Raw genomic sequence first — 17,994 nt, forward strand, 5'->3', positions numbered from 1 at the left:
CCTCGCCCGTCTCAGCCCCGCACGCCTCTGTCACACCCGCCCCACCGGCAGGGATCTAGACCCTGCCCACGCCGGCACAACGAGGGCTCCGTGTCCCAGGCCGAAGCGCGAACGCCCCGCCCCGGCCGTGCCCCCGGCGGCGCCGCCGTGCGCGGGCGGCAGGCGCACGCCCCGCGGCCCCCGGGCACTACACGCAGCCCCGCGGCCCCGCCGCAAACCGCGACCGCTGCGGCGGCGCCCAGCAGCGCGCTGACTCGCACCCACCACGCGGAGCGCGCCCGGGCCGCCCCCGCCGCCCGCCGGGAGCGAGCACGGGCGCCCTCCGGTGGGGCGCGGCGGAACGGCGCCCGCCACGCGGCACCGGGCCCGCGAGGGACGGCACCGCCCCCGCCACGCGCGCCGGGCGGGCGCCACCGCTCCCCGCCCCGTCACGGCGAGGGGCTGCGGCGGGCGGCGGGGCCGCAGGCGGGCAGGGGCGCTGCCAGGGGAACGCGGCGAACGGGCTGTTCCTGGAACACGGGAAAGGGCTGGGTTTGGACGAGACTGGGGGGGGGCACACACACAGTTGAGAAACGCCTCCGGAAAGTCCATGACGTTGGTAAGGCTTGTGCGCTGCGACCGCAGCGGCCGGCTAGCAAAATGCCACTGGCATTCTGGAAGACCGAGGGCTGCCTAGGAGGCTCACCTGCCGAATTCCCTCCGTACTTTTCCTGGAGTGCGCCTGTCAGTGTGCAGCTTTTTAATTTGCAAAATAACAGTTCGCTAAATCAGCGATTTTCTAATGTCGTTGTCTCCCAGGTCGTTGTAACAGAACAGATCCGTAACTCGGAGCCGGAGCTGTAATGCAGGGAATCCTACAGTCAACTACAAAAATTCACTTTAACCCAGTGGGATGTCCAGGAGATTCAAGACAACCAAACCCATATACTGCATACACCAGAGGAAGCACCCTAGCACCCCATTAACGCAGAAGGAGAGTGAGCAAATTTTACTGACATCTAAAAAAATCTTACCTGGTCTCTTGGGTCTCACCTGTCAGTATCAGAAAAAGGCTAAAGTAGGCACTAATTAAAGATTTCATCCCTAGACATGAAAGAAGTCTGAATAATAACTACCTTAGCTTTCACTTAAGTACACCAATGAGGTATCCCAAGTACCTGAACCAGCTACGCACCTCACTCATGTTCAGGTATGTTCTTTAAATTAAAAATGTTGAGGCAATGTAAGAAATAGTCAGAAAATACACCAAAACCACTAATGTTTTAGAAGATATTATCTGAAGTTTGCCTCTTTGCTGTGCGTCAGCTCCTGCTGCTGCATTAAATGTTTAAAGACACTTAACCCTTCCCTTTCAGAAAAACTGCTCTCCTCACTGCTGTGCCAACAAGATCACCCACAGACTGTCCAGAAGGAGAGTTTCCAGCAGTGTGTGAGCACAGAGTCAGTCAGGAGTTAGGTGACCCACAGAAGGGCTGCACCCAAAGACAGTGCTGGCTGAGCTCAATAGTGACCCAGACAGGGGAGGTCCCAAACAAGTGCAAAAATGCCAGTGTCATTCCGTCTTCAAAAAAAGAAGCCGGAAGAACTGCCCAGGGACCTACAGGCTGATCAGTCCAATTTTGGTCCCTGGAACAGTCAGAGAGCAAGGCTTCTACAAGAGGAAAAACATTACAGTCTGCTTAGGCAGACAACATAGATGGGTAAAAATCAGTTGGATGATTGCCTTGGAGGTAGCAGTTAATCACTTGTACTCCACCTGGACTGCAGTAACAAAGTGGAGAACTGCCGTGCCCAGCCTCTGACCTGTCCTGCTTAACAACTTAATCAGTGACCTGGGAAGAATCACTCTTGTCAGGTTTGCAGATGGCACCAAACTGGGGGGAACAGTCAGTGCACTGGAGAGGCCACCCAGAGGGATGTTAACAGGGTGGAGGAATGCGGCTTCATGCAGTTCAGCACAGAGAAGTGCCCTGGGAAGTCAGAGCCCCAGTCAGTGATCCAGGCTACACATGGCTTGCCTGGGCAGCCCCGATGCAGAGAAGTCCCTGGGGCCCTGGAGGACAAGCTGCACAGGAGCATCCTTGGGGCTGGCAGCAGCAAAGGCCAGCAGCATCCAGCGCTATAGTAGCATGGGCACAATCAGGAGATGGAGGGAAGTGATGTTCCCCCTTGGCTCAGCACTTCTTCGACCATACCTAGGTAAGATACTGAGTCCTCTGGTTTGGGGTCCCCAGTCCGGGACATGGCCAAACTGCAGTGAGCCCAGCAGAGGCCCACCAGGATGCTCGGGAGCTGGAACACCTGCCTGGCAAGGGGACCCTGATGGATGGGGCTGCTTCATCCTGGAGAAGAGAAGGCTCTGGTGGCATCTCAGACCAGCCTTCTACCTACAGGCCAGTCACTGACAAGACACAGCAAGCCACAGCCAGGCTCCATCATCATGGCTGGACGCCACACAAAGGCACAAGCTGAAACAAGACAAGTTCAGACTGGAGATAAAGGGAAACCCTTCTCCCTACAGGGACAGTACGGCAGCAGCACAGGTTGCCCAGAAGCACTGTGTGGTCTCCGTTCTTCGAGGTTTTTGAGACAGACTGCATAAAGCCCTGAGCCACGTGGCCTGACCTCCTCGCTGACTCTGAGCAGGAAGTCAGACTACACACCCCCAAGATTCCCTCCAACCTTAACTGTGGCGTGACACTGTCTACAGTCCTGTCAAGCTTCAATGCAAAACTGAAAATCTAGTGAGCTCTTTAACCTTTCCTTTACCTAAATCTTACCTGTTAATAGGTGACCAGAATCCTACAACAAACCCGACCTGTAAGCTGACAGCATCTTTGCAAAGCCACTGTCATGGAAGAAAAACACAGGAAAGTTTGAAAAACCTAGTAATTTGGATCCACAAGCCTGCACGGTATCATCTTCCACTCTTCTGGAGACTGGGAAGGAGGGGCCTTCAGAAATATCATCACACTGTTATGTATGCCCATCATAGGTACAAAGAGAACTGCACTACTATTCAAGCAGGTAACACAGTAACAACAAAACAAAGTCACATGTGCCAGAACTCATTGCTGCTCCACCTGCAGTCAGTGTAAAACGCAAATTGAAGAAAATCAGTACTGTACACAAAACGTACAGGTTTTTTGGATCCAAACCTGAATACATTCTTTAAAATATATGGAAAAAAAAAATCAGTTCCACAGATCATAGAACTTATCACAGGCAGAATATAAATGAGAAAACCTGCATTCACTTATATGAGAGAAAACAGGAAGCAGATGTGCTGCTGGCATGCAAAGTGGTAACAGAGCCCCTGTGTTAGAAGGAGAAGTGCCAGTGCAGCAGCAAGAGGTACATCACAACTCTTAACAAACAACGCAGGACATGTGAAAGCTCCCTCAAACCACTCAATGCATTAGCAGGGCCATGATGTTTGATTTTGAAAAGGTCTGCTGTGTGTAGTCCTCATGCCAGGGATTACTGAGCTTCAGTAACGGAGGACTTGATTCTTGTATAAGTGAACTGATTAAAACTTAGTAGTGTGTACAAAGTTCTTTGGATAAGAAATGGCATATGAAACAGCTGTTGATCCTCCAATCTCCTTAGGAAGGAGGGAAGGCTCAGAGAGTGCAGTCAGCTAACAAGCAGGCTCTACAGCAGCCAGACATGGGGATGCGAGAAACAGTTAAGAGTTTCTGAAATGGCTGTAAGTTACAGGGGTCTCGTATTTTAAAGAGCAAGTGGAAGGAACTGCATAAATACCAACCCTTAAGAGTAACCTTGAAAACCTCAACCTAGTATTTCCATAACAGACAAATCCTCAACAGTTTGAGGAAGGCTCACAAAGAACAATGACTACCACACAACCAATTATTACTGATAAGTAAAATAAGATTTTTTAAAATTTTATTATTTTTTTTTAGGTTTACCAGTTATTGGCCATTATATTCCCAACCCACACCAGAAACTCTTATACAGATTCCCAATGTTTGGAACAATCACCATCTCCTCTGGTTATTGACCTCAAGACTCTTCAGTGTTCAACCTCCAGAAGCAGAGCAATAGTGACTGATGAGGCCCCACTTCTAAGTCATCATCTTGAGCTCCACCCACGCTAACTACAGTGTCTGACCTACATCCATCAGAGCCTGGGAGAAAATTGATGTTACTGGGAAAATGACAACTACTAGGGGAAGAAATAAAAACTAAAATTTAGCATTTGACCTTCCTGTTCTTCACTTCCACAGACTCTTACCTACAACTGAATTTAAAATTCTGCCTCACTAAAGTAGTAACTACATATAAACACACTGCACAAAGTCAACATGTTAAGACCCAGCAGAAAGGCTGTCTTCTTCCATAGTTGCACAATCTACACACTTCCCAGTTTTTCCTGTTGTACTGTCAGCTTTGTATGTGACCTACACTACAAGATCCTAAAAGCCACCTTCTATAGCAAGTTCTCTTTTGCCAATGGAAGAATTGTCTCAGATATGTAAGCAACTGGCAGGGGGAGAGATGTATACAAATAGGTACATGCATGTACATAATCATTCCTACAGATCAGCCTATTACATATGCTCTCTAGACCTACTTAGCTGTTTTCCCCTTCCCTTATTCTGTTTCCTTTGCTAGTTACAGGAAGTTTTCAGGTCTCTAAATACGCTAATTAAGAACTACATCTGTGCATGTGGTTAAAAAGCTTCACATATGGCAACACAAGAACAGCACAAGTTTTAATGTACTCTACAATGTTAATAAAAATCATTAACATCTTTTTCAGTTTCCCCTGGGGAGATGCCAAGATGAAAAGAAGCATGAGAGGATGGCTACTGGTTGAAGGAAACGTCCATTTCCCTTCTTCCTTCCTCCCACCCATTCCCTTTCCCTCACTCTGTGCCTCCTCCCTCTGGCAGCACAGAAGCAGTAGTTCAGACAGCTATCTCCCACAGTTTACTATCTACTGACAATAATATACTCTATGTTCAGTCTTAATTTATCACCATCCCACAGCTGCAAGACTGCATCATGTAGAAACCTTTTGACAGGCTGGGCTACCGTGACCTTCAGGGCATACCCCAGCACGTGCTGACTACCAACAAATGTTAAGGACCATAAAACCTCATTTCAGCATGGCAGGACACAGTGATCAAATCCAGTTCTACTCCGGATATGAATAAAAATCCACGTGCATAATCCGCCTTTTCCAAGCCCAGGTTTTCCACTACAATAAAACAGAGGGAAAATGAGAATTTTCCAAGCTCTTTCCTGTTACACATTCCATTTTACTTTCTGCTTCCCAAAACTTTCCACCTTTTTTAAAAATTCTCTCAGAAGATGCAGAAGTGTAGTTCAAAATGCAAAAGCACAAATCATTTACACAGCACCAACATTTGCACACAAACCCTGGGCAGAGTAAATGAGTACAGTGAGTGAGTAAGACTTAAGAATGGTTTGCTGTCACACTGCTGCATTTTCACAGTAAGTCATTATTTGAATCAATGTGTGCCTTCATGGCCCTTGCTGAACTCTGCACACCATACTATGCTGGATGGTGCCAGAGGACCAGCTGGTGTCATAAACACTAAATTCAGATTTGAAGTGACAAAGAAACGTCTCTGGCAATTACATTTACATGTCCTTCTTAAGTCTTTTGACAGCGAGGCCAATGGTAATGCAACAATCCTTGACTCACAGACAACACAGCACAGAAACGTGAACAAGGCAAGAGATTTTCTCATTACAATCAGAAGACTGCCAGCTTGGTAAATGTAATTCTACCCCTGGTTCTGCCATGGAGTGGCTCTGTTAGAACACTTACACATTTCAAAGATAGATGCTATTTTAGATACCCAAGGTGAGATGCTGGAGTGTGATTTAGAGAAGAACTAGTCACTGCTACAGTCAAGGTTATGGATCCATACAGAGAATGGATAGCACGTTTTCTGAGGCTGACAATTCTGGAAAAAAAATAATTCAAGAGGAAACAAATTAGTGTAAGTCTGAAATGGGACATTAAGTTATTAGACTGTTTAGACTTCAGGTATCTATGCTTCGTTCCATAGTTGAAGAAATTTTACAACCTCAGAGACATATGTGAATAAATAAAATTCAGCATTTGTGAAGCATCCAAGCATAGTAGGAATGACTGCCACAGAAAGACCCATAAAATCATAGTCAAGGTGGATTTTCAGAAAGCTTTCTACGCAATTCTTTGGACATGAAAATCAAGTGGTCATGACAGAAAAAGAATAGCCTTGTATGGACAGGTAATTGGTTAAGTGGCAGGAAACAGAGGGTAAGAGTACATGGTCAGTTCCTGCAGTGGAGGGAGGTCACTTGCAAAATTTCTCAAGGATCTGTGATGGATCTGCTGTGGCAAAGGTAAGCAGTGAGCAACATCCGTTACTCAAAGCAGTACAGACTAAGGATGCATGGAGGGACACTGTGAGACTGAACAGACAGCAGAATGGCAGGTGACATTAAAAAATAAAGTGATCTACATGGAGGGAAAAAAACCTGCAGTCCTAATAAGCTGATGGGGGGGTCTAAGCTGACTATTACATAACTTAGGAATGAGATTTTGGGTTATGACAGTCACATGAAAACAGCGGTTTGGTCCTTGATGGTTCTCAAAAAAATAAATCAAGTGTTAGAAGTAAGGACAGGAACATCATCAAGCCATTGTATAAATCTATGTTTCAATCTATGTTTATACTGAACACTGTATTTTTTTTATTCCCCTTAACTCAAAAAGGGTAACAGAACTGGAAAAGGTTCCTAAAAGGACCAAAAGGATGATCAAAACACAGAATAGCTTTTCCTTCTAGAAGAAGTCTAAGCAATCTTAGGGTTTTCACTCTGGGAAAGAGAATTTTGGTGAGGTCTGACAAATTTATGAAGTTTTAAGTGGATTCTAGAGGGTGATGGTACCAAGTAACTGCATACTGTTTCTTCCAGTACAAGGATTAAGAGCAGTTGAAATAAACTCATTGGAGATAGCTCCAAAAGGACACGTAAATGTAGTTCACCTGTGGAACCAGCAGGTCATTGGCAAAGAAGGCTGTGGATTCTGCCTAACTTCACAAAGAAACTGGACATATTCAGAGATGTAAATCTACTGATGTTAGTAAGAACATAAACCACAACCAACTCCAAAACTGCCTGTGCTTAAAAGAGCTGGAAACTTGTAAGGTATCAGGTAACAGTAGCACATACACTTTTCTTGTTCTTGCTCCTCTACAGGCATTTGTTTATGTCTATTGTAAAACACACTGCTGGTCAGGAGACATATCTGGACTGATGCAATATGGCCATTTTTGTGTTCTAATTCTGCCTTCAGAAAAGTGTTCAAAAAGGAGAAAAAACATGAGGTAACACCACCTAACTGTTTTTCTCCGCAATTGTTAGCAGCAGCTAATTAAATTACCACCACCCATCCTGTGCAATGAATGACTCATGGGTCCTATGGGGAAAGGAAGAGGGGAAAACAAAGCAATGTAAGTAATTAAAGACTACACCAAAACACACATGAAACAGAAGGCAATTAGGGAGGATTAACTGCCTTGTACATTTCCCAATCTATGATAGCTTGGCTTTGCCACCAGACAGTTCTTACGTCTCCTGTGTACAGCTGCTGTTTCTAAAATGGAATATATTAGTTTCCAGTGGTTGATACACGGGTCTTCTGATCGAGATTGCCACTCAGACATCAGAATCAACAGAATGGAGCACATGAAGAATCTCATCTGCTTCCCTGGAAGGAGACAACTGTGCAAGCTATCAAAGACAGTGTTTTAAGGTAAACCAGCTGATCTTACACTCAAGCAGGTACAGAAGCACTCAAACTATATTCCAGCAGCTAAGCTGGGCAGTCACACCTCTCTCCATCCATTCCAGGGCAGATCAAAGGTGCATATGACCATAACTGTAGATGTTAACCAAATAAGAAATCAGGTACCAGCACACTGACATCCAAGTGTCAGTCATCAGTACTGGAATACCTCACACACCTCTGGTATTTACAAAAATACTGCTGTAGAAGTTATTCTGCATCTTCTGCATTGGATCATAACCAGAAAGTGATGGCTGATTATGTGTTAAAACTGGGCTGAGTTTACTAATAGATGCATCTGCCAAAGGGTAGGCAAGATTACATTTCTGTTCTTAAATCCTGGGTTCTTTCCTTGGACAGAACCTTCCGAAGAGAGTAGAAAATGCTGAACAGGGCTGAGTAAGTATACATAGACCACAACTCCAAAAAAGCTGATTGTTTTTAGAGACAGAGGTTTAGGGATTCTGTCTTAGTAGGAAGAACTAAACATGGATTGCCATGTGAATTTCTATGCCTTATGGTGCCTGCTAAGAGCAAATGTACAAAGGAGAGTTTAAGTATACACGTATAGGATTATGAAATACTGTTTGCAGGTTACATTATGAAAACCTGAGGTTTAATGTCTTCTCTAAAGATGTTTGCTGTTCACTGCAAATATGATTTAAATACCCATATAAATGTTTAATCCTTCAAATGCTTTTAAACTCTTAACTCCAAAACTTCTTGTAGCATAATGCTTCACTACATACTACAAAAAATGTACAACATTTATTAAAAGGAAAAAAAATATATCTGAAATGTAATGTCTCCCTGGTTTTTGAAGAAGTTAATTCAGGAGCATATGATTTATTGCCTCTACAAAAACTATTCATTTTCCTCTTTAATGTCGCTGTTCTAAGGAGAGTTCCAAATACTGCAGTAGCCTCTGAAACCACATATTCAGAGAGATTAAAAAATTGTCAGGTTTGTATTTTGGGTTTTTTGTGAGAGCTGGAGGTATTTTATTTCCATAGCATTTTAGATGAGAGATGGGGAAAGACCTCTGTCATGCTTTAGGTAAAGGAAGAACAGTTATTTATTTAACTACATCACTGTCACATTTTTAGCATCCATGTTTGCTAAAGAAATGAAAGGGCTAGTAAGCTTTACTCAGTGGCAGCAGTCCTCTTTCCTGAACTGTCATAGCTTTGTCACTTCTCAGTTTCAATGTCAAGGTAACATCCTTGAAATATTTTGCTGAGTTACACACACAGACATACATGCACACAACCCCATGGTTCTGGCCTTCACATGTAGTTACTTCCATTCATTGTGCATTCATACTGCACTGGTCATTTATTTCAAATTCACTAAAGCATGAAGCATTTAATTTCCAAGTGGGTACAGATTTCTCCCTTAGAACCCACCTAATGTGTTATGTTCTTAATTGCAACATAACCAATTTCTGGATTTCATTAACCTTCTCCATTGAACTGGTATCTAAGAAATTTCTGTGTACAGTTTAGACAACTACATTGATTTATGATTAAATTGGTTTACATACCAAGACTATGTCAGACCATGGTTTTATAACACCCAATTCAATGTCATCTACAAGAGCCCACTTCCTGTAATGAATTACAGCTTTCAAATAGTATGTTGGTATCATAACTTATGCCACAGTCTGTTCAGCTTCCATATACCTACTCATTTAGTATCTGATGAAAGACAAAGTAGCATTTTAATATTGATTTTTATGCCCAGAGTCCATCAGTCAACAGATTCAGCAATATCAAGCAATACTTAAAACACACATCATTCACAATTGTTACTGAACTACTTACATTACCCTGGGAACAATTATCTACCTTTTGCTGTCAACAGCTCAGCCACTTCAGGACAAGGGAGTGAACTTCTACACCTACATCCAGAAATTGCAGCTGCTTCTCACTCTCCTGACCTGGAAGAAACAAGCTGCTACTAGCAGTTAAAGATAAGCTCACTAATCATTGGTAATGTAAGTGCTCAGTAGACAGCACTGTGGAATGGAGAGGACTATTTGAAGACACGCACACACAAATGAGTGTATCGGCAACATTTTTGAGAAACACCAGTAGAAGTTTAAGGAGAACAGGTGATCTTTGCTTCTTTTCAGTTCTCCATGAATTTCTGTAAAAGTCTTGGAGACATTAGGAAAAAGAAACTAACGACTGATTTAACAGCTGAATGTCCACTTGAAAACTAAGGGCAGAGAAGGACTCCAGTCTCCCAGTATCCAAATAGACACTCCTGGAAGGGAGAGGGTAACGACGAGCATTTCTCACATAGGAAATCAGTGGTTTATTATCACTCTCCTAAACTTAGCAGGATTTTTATCGGTAATTTTACATGAAACCACACATGTTTTGAGTGGTAATCTCTTCTGAGTTTTAATAAGCAAAGACTGCTTTGAATCTGTGGTGTGTCAAGCCATCAGTCAACATCCACATGGTACAGAAGCGTGCAAGCTTCAAGGAATAGCTCTGCAAGATATGTTTTTTACGACCAGTCATGTAGCATACACAGTGAGTAGCAAGACAACTGAAGCAGACAGCAATTTAACAATACATGGCATGAAACAGTCAAATTAGCAATGCACAAGCATTAGCCAAAATAATGACTGGAGCTCAAGCAGAAAAACGGATCACATTCAGCTGAGTAATTTGCTTACAGTAAGAGTCATCACTGCTTCTGGTACTCATTTTCCAAACAAAGTGCAATTGTGCCATAGCTAAAAGATGGGAATACATATTCAATGGATTAATCTGTATGTCATTAGTTTAATTCAAATATTACTATAAAACAGACCCTGAGACTTTGCTTACACTACATTACTTTAGCCATCAGGAGACGATCAAATGCCACAGATGAGGAACTGACAGTATGAGGGTATTATCAGTGCCCAAGGCCCACAGTTAGGGTGCAGAGCAGGTAGAATACACTGCGCAGTAGGCAAACTGCCTCCCAACATACTGGAAATGAAAAAAGCAACACACCCTGGACAGTCTGACCTTGGAAAAAACATGTTCTTGATCTCAGACCTACCAGTCAAGTTGACACCAGTCGTGTGAACAAGAGATTAGGTAAGCATCTGAGAACATTTGAGACCACTGTCCACCATTCTTCACGTTCCTTCCAATGCTTCAAAAAAAGCTACCATAAAACTAAAAAATTGCTTAGAACAAGAATAAGCATTTTCCCCAAATCCTACAGATGACCAGAGAAACTGCTGAAACACAAATTTTCTCACCCTTCTCCCTCCTTTTTTTTTTTTTTAAAATTTTTTGATCAGATTTCATGGAAAATTTCTCCAAGGATACATGTTACCAGCTTCTGAGAACCACAGCCCTTAATTTAGGAAAAGTTTTTAGTCATTATAGATTGAAGAAAACTGAACAGTGCATATTTGAAAAGCTGTGAATAAGGGCTCACAGAAACTTCAGAGAGAGGTATGAGAGGATTTAGCACAATTTAAGCGTAAGGTAGAAAACACTTTTGGTACATCCAAGATTAAGCATTTTGCTGACTCTTCCCACTTTTGGGAACACAGGACTAGATAGGATCACTGATGATTCACTAATTTCCACCTTCCACACGAGTGGATAGGCACACAAAGATCTGAAATGGGCTATCTTCAACGATCTCAAACGTTGTTTGTCCTGTTCTCCTATCCCCTGCACACATCATGAGCTGCAAGTCATGTCCCAGCTCCCCAAAGCAGATTACAGATTGCCAGTACAAAATTCCACAGCCAGAAAACCAGAATTTGTCCAGAAAATAAAAAGGAGAAATTGCCAATGTTTTGAGCTTGACAACACCAGAACAAGTCTTTGAGGAACAACAACTTTCTCAGTCAGGAAGTGCAGTAGAAAAACACCCATAATAACCAAAGAGCCACAGAGAACTTCTAGCAGTCAATAGCTTACAGAAGACAAGTCTCACAACTCGGGGCTTGGACAAGCAATTGAATTAAATAGAGGACTGTTAAAAAAAGACGAGAAAAATAAAGGGGGGTGGCCTGGGGGTGGGTGGGGAGAGAACAGAATGAACCTTCTCAGAAATTGCTGCTAACATCTTGCAGACCCTGTACCTGAGGCAGTAAGCATTACATTTGCAACAATTAAAAAGAAACCACCACAGAAATGGCAAAGGAAGGAGTGTACATGGCACACATACACCTCTTGGGTCTCAGAATCCTCCCCAAAATCCCCTGTATATACATAATAGAGGGGCAGCAATGCATAATGATTTTGATCCACAGACAAAACAGCTTAGCTCAAGTATCACAAGAGACCTTCCATTTAGAGTTTGAGAAGCAGAAGGCTGAAATACATTATGTCATCAAAGCAAGAGACTGAGGGAAGCAGAGCCATGGATATGCAGAAGTAAATATAAAAATCTTTAACACCAAGCAAAGCAAATGTAGAAGGTAAAGCACAAAGCCCTTACCAGCACTGACAGAAAAGGAGGTCCTGGCTTCCCTCAATGATTCACATATTCATATGAAAGAGGCAGGTGTTATAAACCAGCCCTGAATAGATGGAGAAACAACCTCAGCTAAAACAAGATGGTCCATGGGAGAAGGAATTAGGAAATCAGAAAACCTATATGGTTAGTCAAGCGTAGTATTGCTGTGAGAATGATCTCAAATGTAATAGGGAAAAGCAAATGGATGGAAAAAGAAACGTTTCTGAGGAAAGCTAGTTGACTTTGCAGAGTAAGAGAACATAAAGCTTACAGCAGAATACAGAAGAATAAAAATACATAAGGCCTCTTGTGTGGCAACACCACACAAAGTGAGATAAAACTTCATACAAACTATTTTGCTGTGAAAAAACCCACCCTAACAAACAAACCAACTAACCAAGCCCAAATTCATGCCCAGTGTGTGTTAAGTCTAAGGATACCTCAGTGATTCAAAACTAGCCTGTCTGAACAAGAGATAATAACATTGTCTCAACAAGATTGACAAGCATTGCTTACCTGCCTTCATACAGAGAGATTTCACAACTCCCCGATGACAACCAATCTCAGGTTTTCCCATTTCCTTCAGGTTACATCAACCACGATTTGCCCTCAAGGTAGTACAGTATTTCCAAGATAAATATTAAACGAAGCGTCAAGCATACAGCCAAAGTCAGAAGTGGTTTCACATTTTGCCACTGCCCTTAAATCTGTCTATGGTAGCTTCAAAAAGTATTTCCCTGTTGTTATGTAGAATGTGCCTCTAAGAGCGACGGGCTATATGGAACAGACCACAGAAAGGCTACTGAGCAGGCACTTTTAAACAAAACAAAAATAAAATGATAAAGTGGTATTTGTTACAATAGACGAGCATGCAGTTTTGTGGGAATAACATTCAGCAGATTTGTGTTCACCTGCAGAGTAGGATTGCTATAAAAAGCAGAATCTATACAGTTGTTTTATCAACACGGTCTGTATGAGAAGTCTCTAGTCCAGTATTTGATCAACGATTCTGAATATTTTGTGAAGAGTTAAGAAAAATTTTAACCATTTTTGATTAAGAACAATCCATTTAGAAACCACCAAATTAAAAGGGGGGGGGGGGCAAAATAACAAAAAAAACCCACCAAACAAACAAAAAACCCACCCCACATTACTGTTAACATAAAGAAATTACAACACCTCAGCACAAGAGATTTTAACTTCTTTTTTTTTTTTTTTCTTTCTTAAATGGTATGAATTCATCTTAAACACTGTCCGGAAACTAACGAAAGAACTCTTTATAAAAGGAAACTACGTTTCTCAACATACAAGAAGTTGTGTGTGAGAAAGCTCCACCAAAATAAGCTCATATTGAATTATTATTTATATCTACATCCTGTTTAGCCATTTAGGAAAAAAGTTTAGTTCATGTTTTGCAGATCCCTTTGTGTAAAGCTTTAAAAATGCTCCTGCTAAAAGAGGGAGGGCCCCGGCACTTATATCCTCCAATTCACACTGTGTGGCAACTTAGAACCTTCAACCTGTACTTCCCCAACAATAATAAAGCCATCCTTATCGTTTCCTCATGAAGCAGTTGGTTTTAAGCTTTAAACAAAGAAATACAAGGGGGATGTTGAACTACAGAAAAAAATAGTAATATAATTGTTTATAGGCCTATGTAACTTCATCAAAATATTTTGACTGAGCCAAAACCAAGTTTTGCCAGAGAAGGCTATGTTCGTGAAGCAATAGCTCTACAGAAATGGTTTTCTATGGCTTTCTGTATGTTCCTAAGACTCATAACCTTTGAAAGTGGTAGGACTGGGCACAGAGATTGTGTAAGGAACCTTTTCTGGCTTAATTAGAGCTACACTGCACTGAAGTATAATTGAGATTTGCTTGCACTTTGCACAACTACTTGAAGCGGCAGGCTACTTCAGGAAGTTACGGCTTACATTCAGGAGGTCCTCATCTTCAAGCTAGTTAGGTAAGGATAGCACACCCTCTCACACTGTTCTACAAGGATGTTTCAGCATGCACATGCATCACCTCTCACAACTAGGTATTAGGTCTTTCAGAACCTGAAGCAAATTTAATTACTTGAGTTAGTCTTCAATGAAAACACCTCCCCTTCACACACACATTTCTGAGAGCAACTGAGTTGGGTTCCTCTCAGAGACAAAACAGAGTCCAGCCAAACCGAGCAGGAGATGAAAAGCACAAGTAGAACCCCCTCATTCACACAGAATGGGGACAGAAGACAACAGCCAGCACTGAAATAAATTAACCAGCACAGAAATTAACCAGCAGTAGTACAGGTTTACTCATATTTCCTGAAACTTGAGGACATAAACTATTAAAGCTGACCACTTTTATTTCACATCACATTCTGAGAACGCTGGATAATAAGCCAAAATGAGTCTGAAGCATTTTTACAGCACAGAAGGTACTCCAGACGCAGACACTCATCTGACAGAAACTAGCCTAAGACCTCTCTCTCTGGCTCCATACATAATTGCTTTAAATTTCATGTATTAGTATTGCTGGCTGACCAAGTAGGTGGTCATACACTAGAAAAATCCTGTATTTCACCACAAGAAATATGACTTGAAGTACAAATCATACACTGTATTTCTGTAAAATAGACCAGAATAAGCCTTATCTTCCAGGGCAGAGGGAAGGGAAAAAAGGTACCAGTTCCAAAAAACCACACCAAGCCCAACCAACCCTCAAACATACTGACTCACAATTGTTAAGTCCTCACACACTGAGAATGTTTCTTTAAATTACCTCCATGTCATGACCACTCTAAAATGTACTTCATTTTCTTACACTACCATTCTGAAGTATGCATTCTGCTCTCAGACTTTTTGAAAAAGATGTGTGTATGATGCTGAGTTCTAAAAACATAGCATTTTATTTCACATTTAGAGGTACTTCTAAGACAAAACCTGTCTATAGCCATCTGCTCAAATTATTAGATGTGTCTCATGTGACACCACACAAAAGCAGCTGACTCTTGTGTAGTTGGGCTTTATTTTAAATAAAGAAGCCATTGAAAATTAAATATTATAATAATGAATACATAACAATACAATCTCTCTCTGCTTTAACTCTACAATACAGGAACTAGCCCAAAACCAAATTATTTACTCAAATAAAAAATTTACTCAAACGTTGCTCAAAAAAATGCCAATAGAAATTTATTATTTGGAAATTAGTTTTCATTCATGTGGTTCTCATTTTTCTGGGTTTGCTTTTACCCTGTTTTGAGCATTCATTCCACACTTCCACCATGGGGGTAGGGGAAGGAATATTCTTTCCTTCTCCCTAAACAACTTGCTGCTGCTTCTGTTTACTCTTGCACTTCATTCCACTTCTGGTTCTTTGCTGGGACCTGTTTTAAACAAGGGAATTAACATTACATTTCCTGCAAAACGTAGCACTCAAGCATTAATTCCACCACATAAAACAGTTTGGAACTTCTGCTCAGAGACTGTATACAGGCATTTTAAAGTCAGAGATTCTAAAAGCAGCTGCACAGTCTCTCTTAAACATACTGAACCAGCTGCATTTGACATAGCTCAGCTGTGCCATTTTAATAGTGACAGCATCAAAAATCACTTTCTTTGGTGAGTACTGCCATTTGTCCCTTTAGCTCACAGGGGCAATCCAAAATTGGTGAGTGAAATCAAGAAACTGTCCTCCATCAAAAATCACTAACCTTCTAATAGATTTTAAACTTCTAATTCAAATGCAGTTGATAAGTAGGATCACAACATTAAACTACAAGTTAACAAAAAACCTAGAAAACTGATAATAATTCTGTAATCTAATGTTATGTTAACATGAAGTTATGAAAGATACCAACTGTCGCAAGATCAAGTAACATCTGAAGCATGGCCTCCACAACTAATGCAGTATTTTTCATTAGAAAACCACGTATATTTGCATATATCCATGATGTGCAGCTGAAAATTTTCCTATCACAGTTAGAACCCACATATGACATCAGCTTCACAGTTTCCAACAAGATAAACAAAAAGATGCTTAACTTGTAGAGTATCCCAGAGCTATCTGTTTCAACTGTGTTAAAATACGCATTTTATTTGCTGGTTTACCTAACTCACTGGTTTACCTAACAAGCTTTTTGCCTGCCACCCCTCAACTTTATTAGCAAACAATTCAGTGTTACTGAAAGCTGAAGACAAGCATGATTTGGAATTTTGAGGGCGATCCAACTCAACTTATCCATCAAAATATGCAGCTACTTGTTCAAAAAAATCTGTCTCTTGGAAGTATTCATGTTTTTGCAATATTATTTGGAGTTCTGATGGTGATATCTATTTCTTGGTGCACCTTCTATGGTTCCTGAAGACATCTGAAAATGTACAACAGACATCATACTTCATTTATTATGTGAGCATGAAACAGACATACAAGATACATATTTTATTATGAATTATGTAGCTAGATTAATATAAACAAATTAATATTTTTTCCAACTGGAATGTGGATTTCTAAAAGCTGTGAGAAACTACTTAAGCAACTGCCTTTTGGATAAACTCCAAACAAAACAAACAAGACAGAAGAGAAACCTTCTAGACTGCAATTAGTCTAAACAGAAACTTGCAAATAACAATAAATAGAAAAGTGGACACCTTAACTGGTTTGGAATCCATAGTTTATTTACTCCTTCAAATGTAGCAAGGCAATAAACCAATTAATTTGTTTTGTATGAAGCAAATAACATCTGAACAAACACCAATCACTTTGTTTCACAGTTCAACCACCTTAACCATTTTAATGCTTATGCATAAAAAGTGAATTAACCTCACCCCCTCTAATTTAAGCAACAAAACACTCTCATGAAAGCCCTACAGGTCTTGCCTCTTCCTAAAAAGCTTAACCAAACAGCAAATACTTTCTATTAGACTATAAATCCAACCAGGCAGATTGTCCTGAATCAACTGACAAGAGCCTTCATGCTAGACAGGCAGTCATTGGCCTTTGGTTACTCGTAAGCAGAATGTAATCCAAACTTACAAATTGTTCAGATTTACCAGTTTTTAGCTGTGGAAAGAAACAGCATTACATCCCACAAAAATCACATATATGGACTCTAATCCTATAAACTGCTTTCCAGATTTTAAATAGCAACTTCCTTATTGTTATATCAGAAATAGAATGAGTTCTCTCTGTAACAAATCACAGCAAACAGCTGCACTGAAGTCAATTTGTCTGTATGTAATACAAGAAGTTAAGACCGGGCGCCTAATTTCATAGTGATTCAAGTTCTCCGTTAATCAAATACAATCCAATGACAGAAGCATTTACAATGGTTTTTCGTTCAAAGTATACTATTCTTCAGGGGAAAGAATCCTGTCAGTATAAAAATCCTATCTTCCCAACTGCTACAGAAGAGGTGCAGAGTCACAACTGGTTTCTTAAGTCTCTTAAGATAAAAGAAGAAAGAAAAATCATTGAATCTGTTGCATGGTTTCACCCACTGTTCTGGGAACATCCAGGTATTTCTGTTGTTTATATTGCCCAATAAAATCAAGTGCTTACGCTGGTGAAGCTTATCATCTAAGAGTCTTTCCAGGTATCCTTGACAGAAGAGTGCCCATCCAGTAAATGATCCTCATCAAGTAATTGAATATATTCAGCACAAAATAATCAGCTGCTTCTGA

The 17,994-nt window shown here is 41.3% G+C and overlaps 1 protein-coding gene across 6 annotated transcripts in view; it reads right to left on the minus strand.

The window, feature by feature from the left end:
• The window catches only part of ARL15 (ARF like GTPase 15), a 224,856-nt gene that overhangs the window by 181,817 nt on the left and 25,045 nt on the right, over window positions 1-17,994 (minus strand). For 2 of the 6 annotated variants that reach the window (XM_080373125.1, XM_080373124.1), the window contains one exon: window positions 15,565-15,698. The exons of the other annotated variants lie outside the window; for them this stretch is intronic. In XM_080373125.1, the coding sequence (XP_080229251.1) occupies window positions 15,565-15,582 (18 nt within the window). In that variant the 5' untranslated portion in view covers window positions 15,583-15,698. The remainder of the gene's footprint in view (window positions 1-15,564; window positions 15,699-17,994) is intronic. 6 annotated transcript variants of the gene reach the window in all.

Source organism: Falco punctatus (assembly GCF_963210335.1).
Source record: "Falco punctatus genome assembly, chromosome: Z".
Taxonomy (NCBI): Eukaryota; Metazoa; Chordata; class Aves; order Falconiformes; family Falconidae; genus Falco; species Falco punctatus.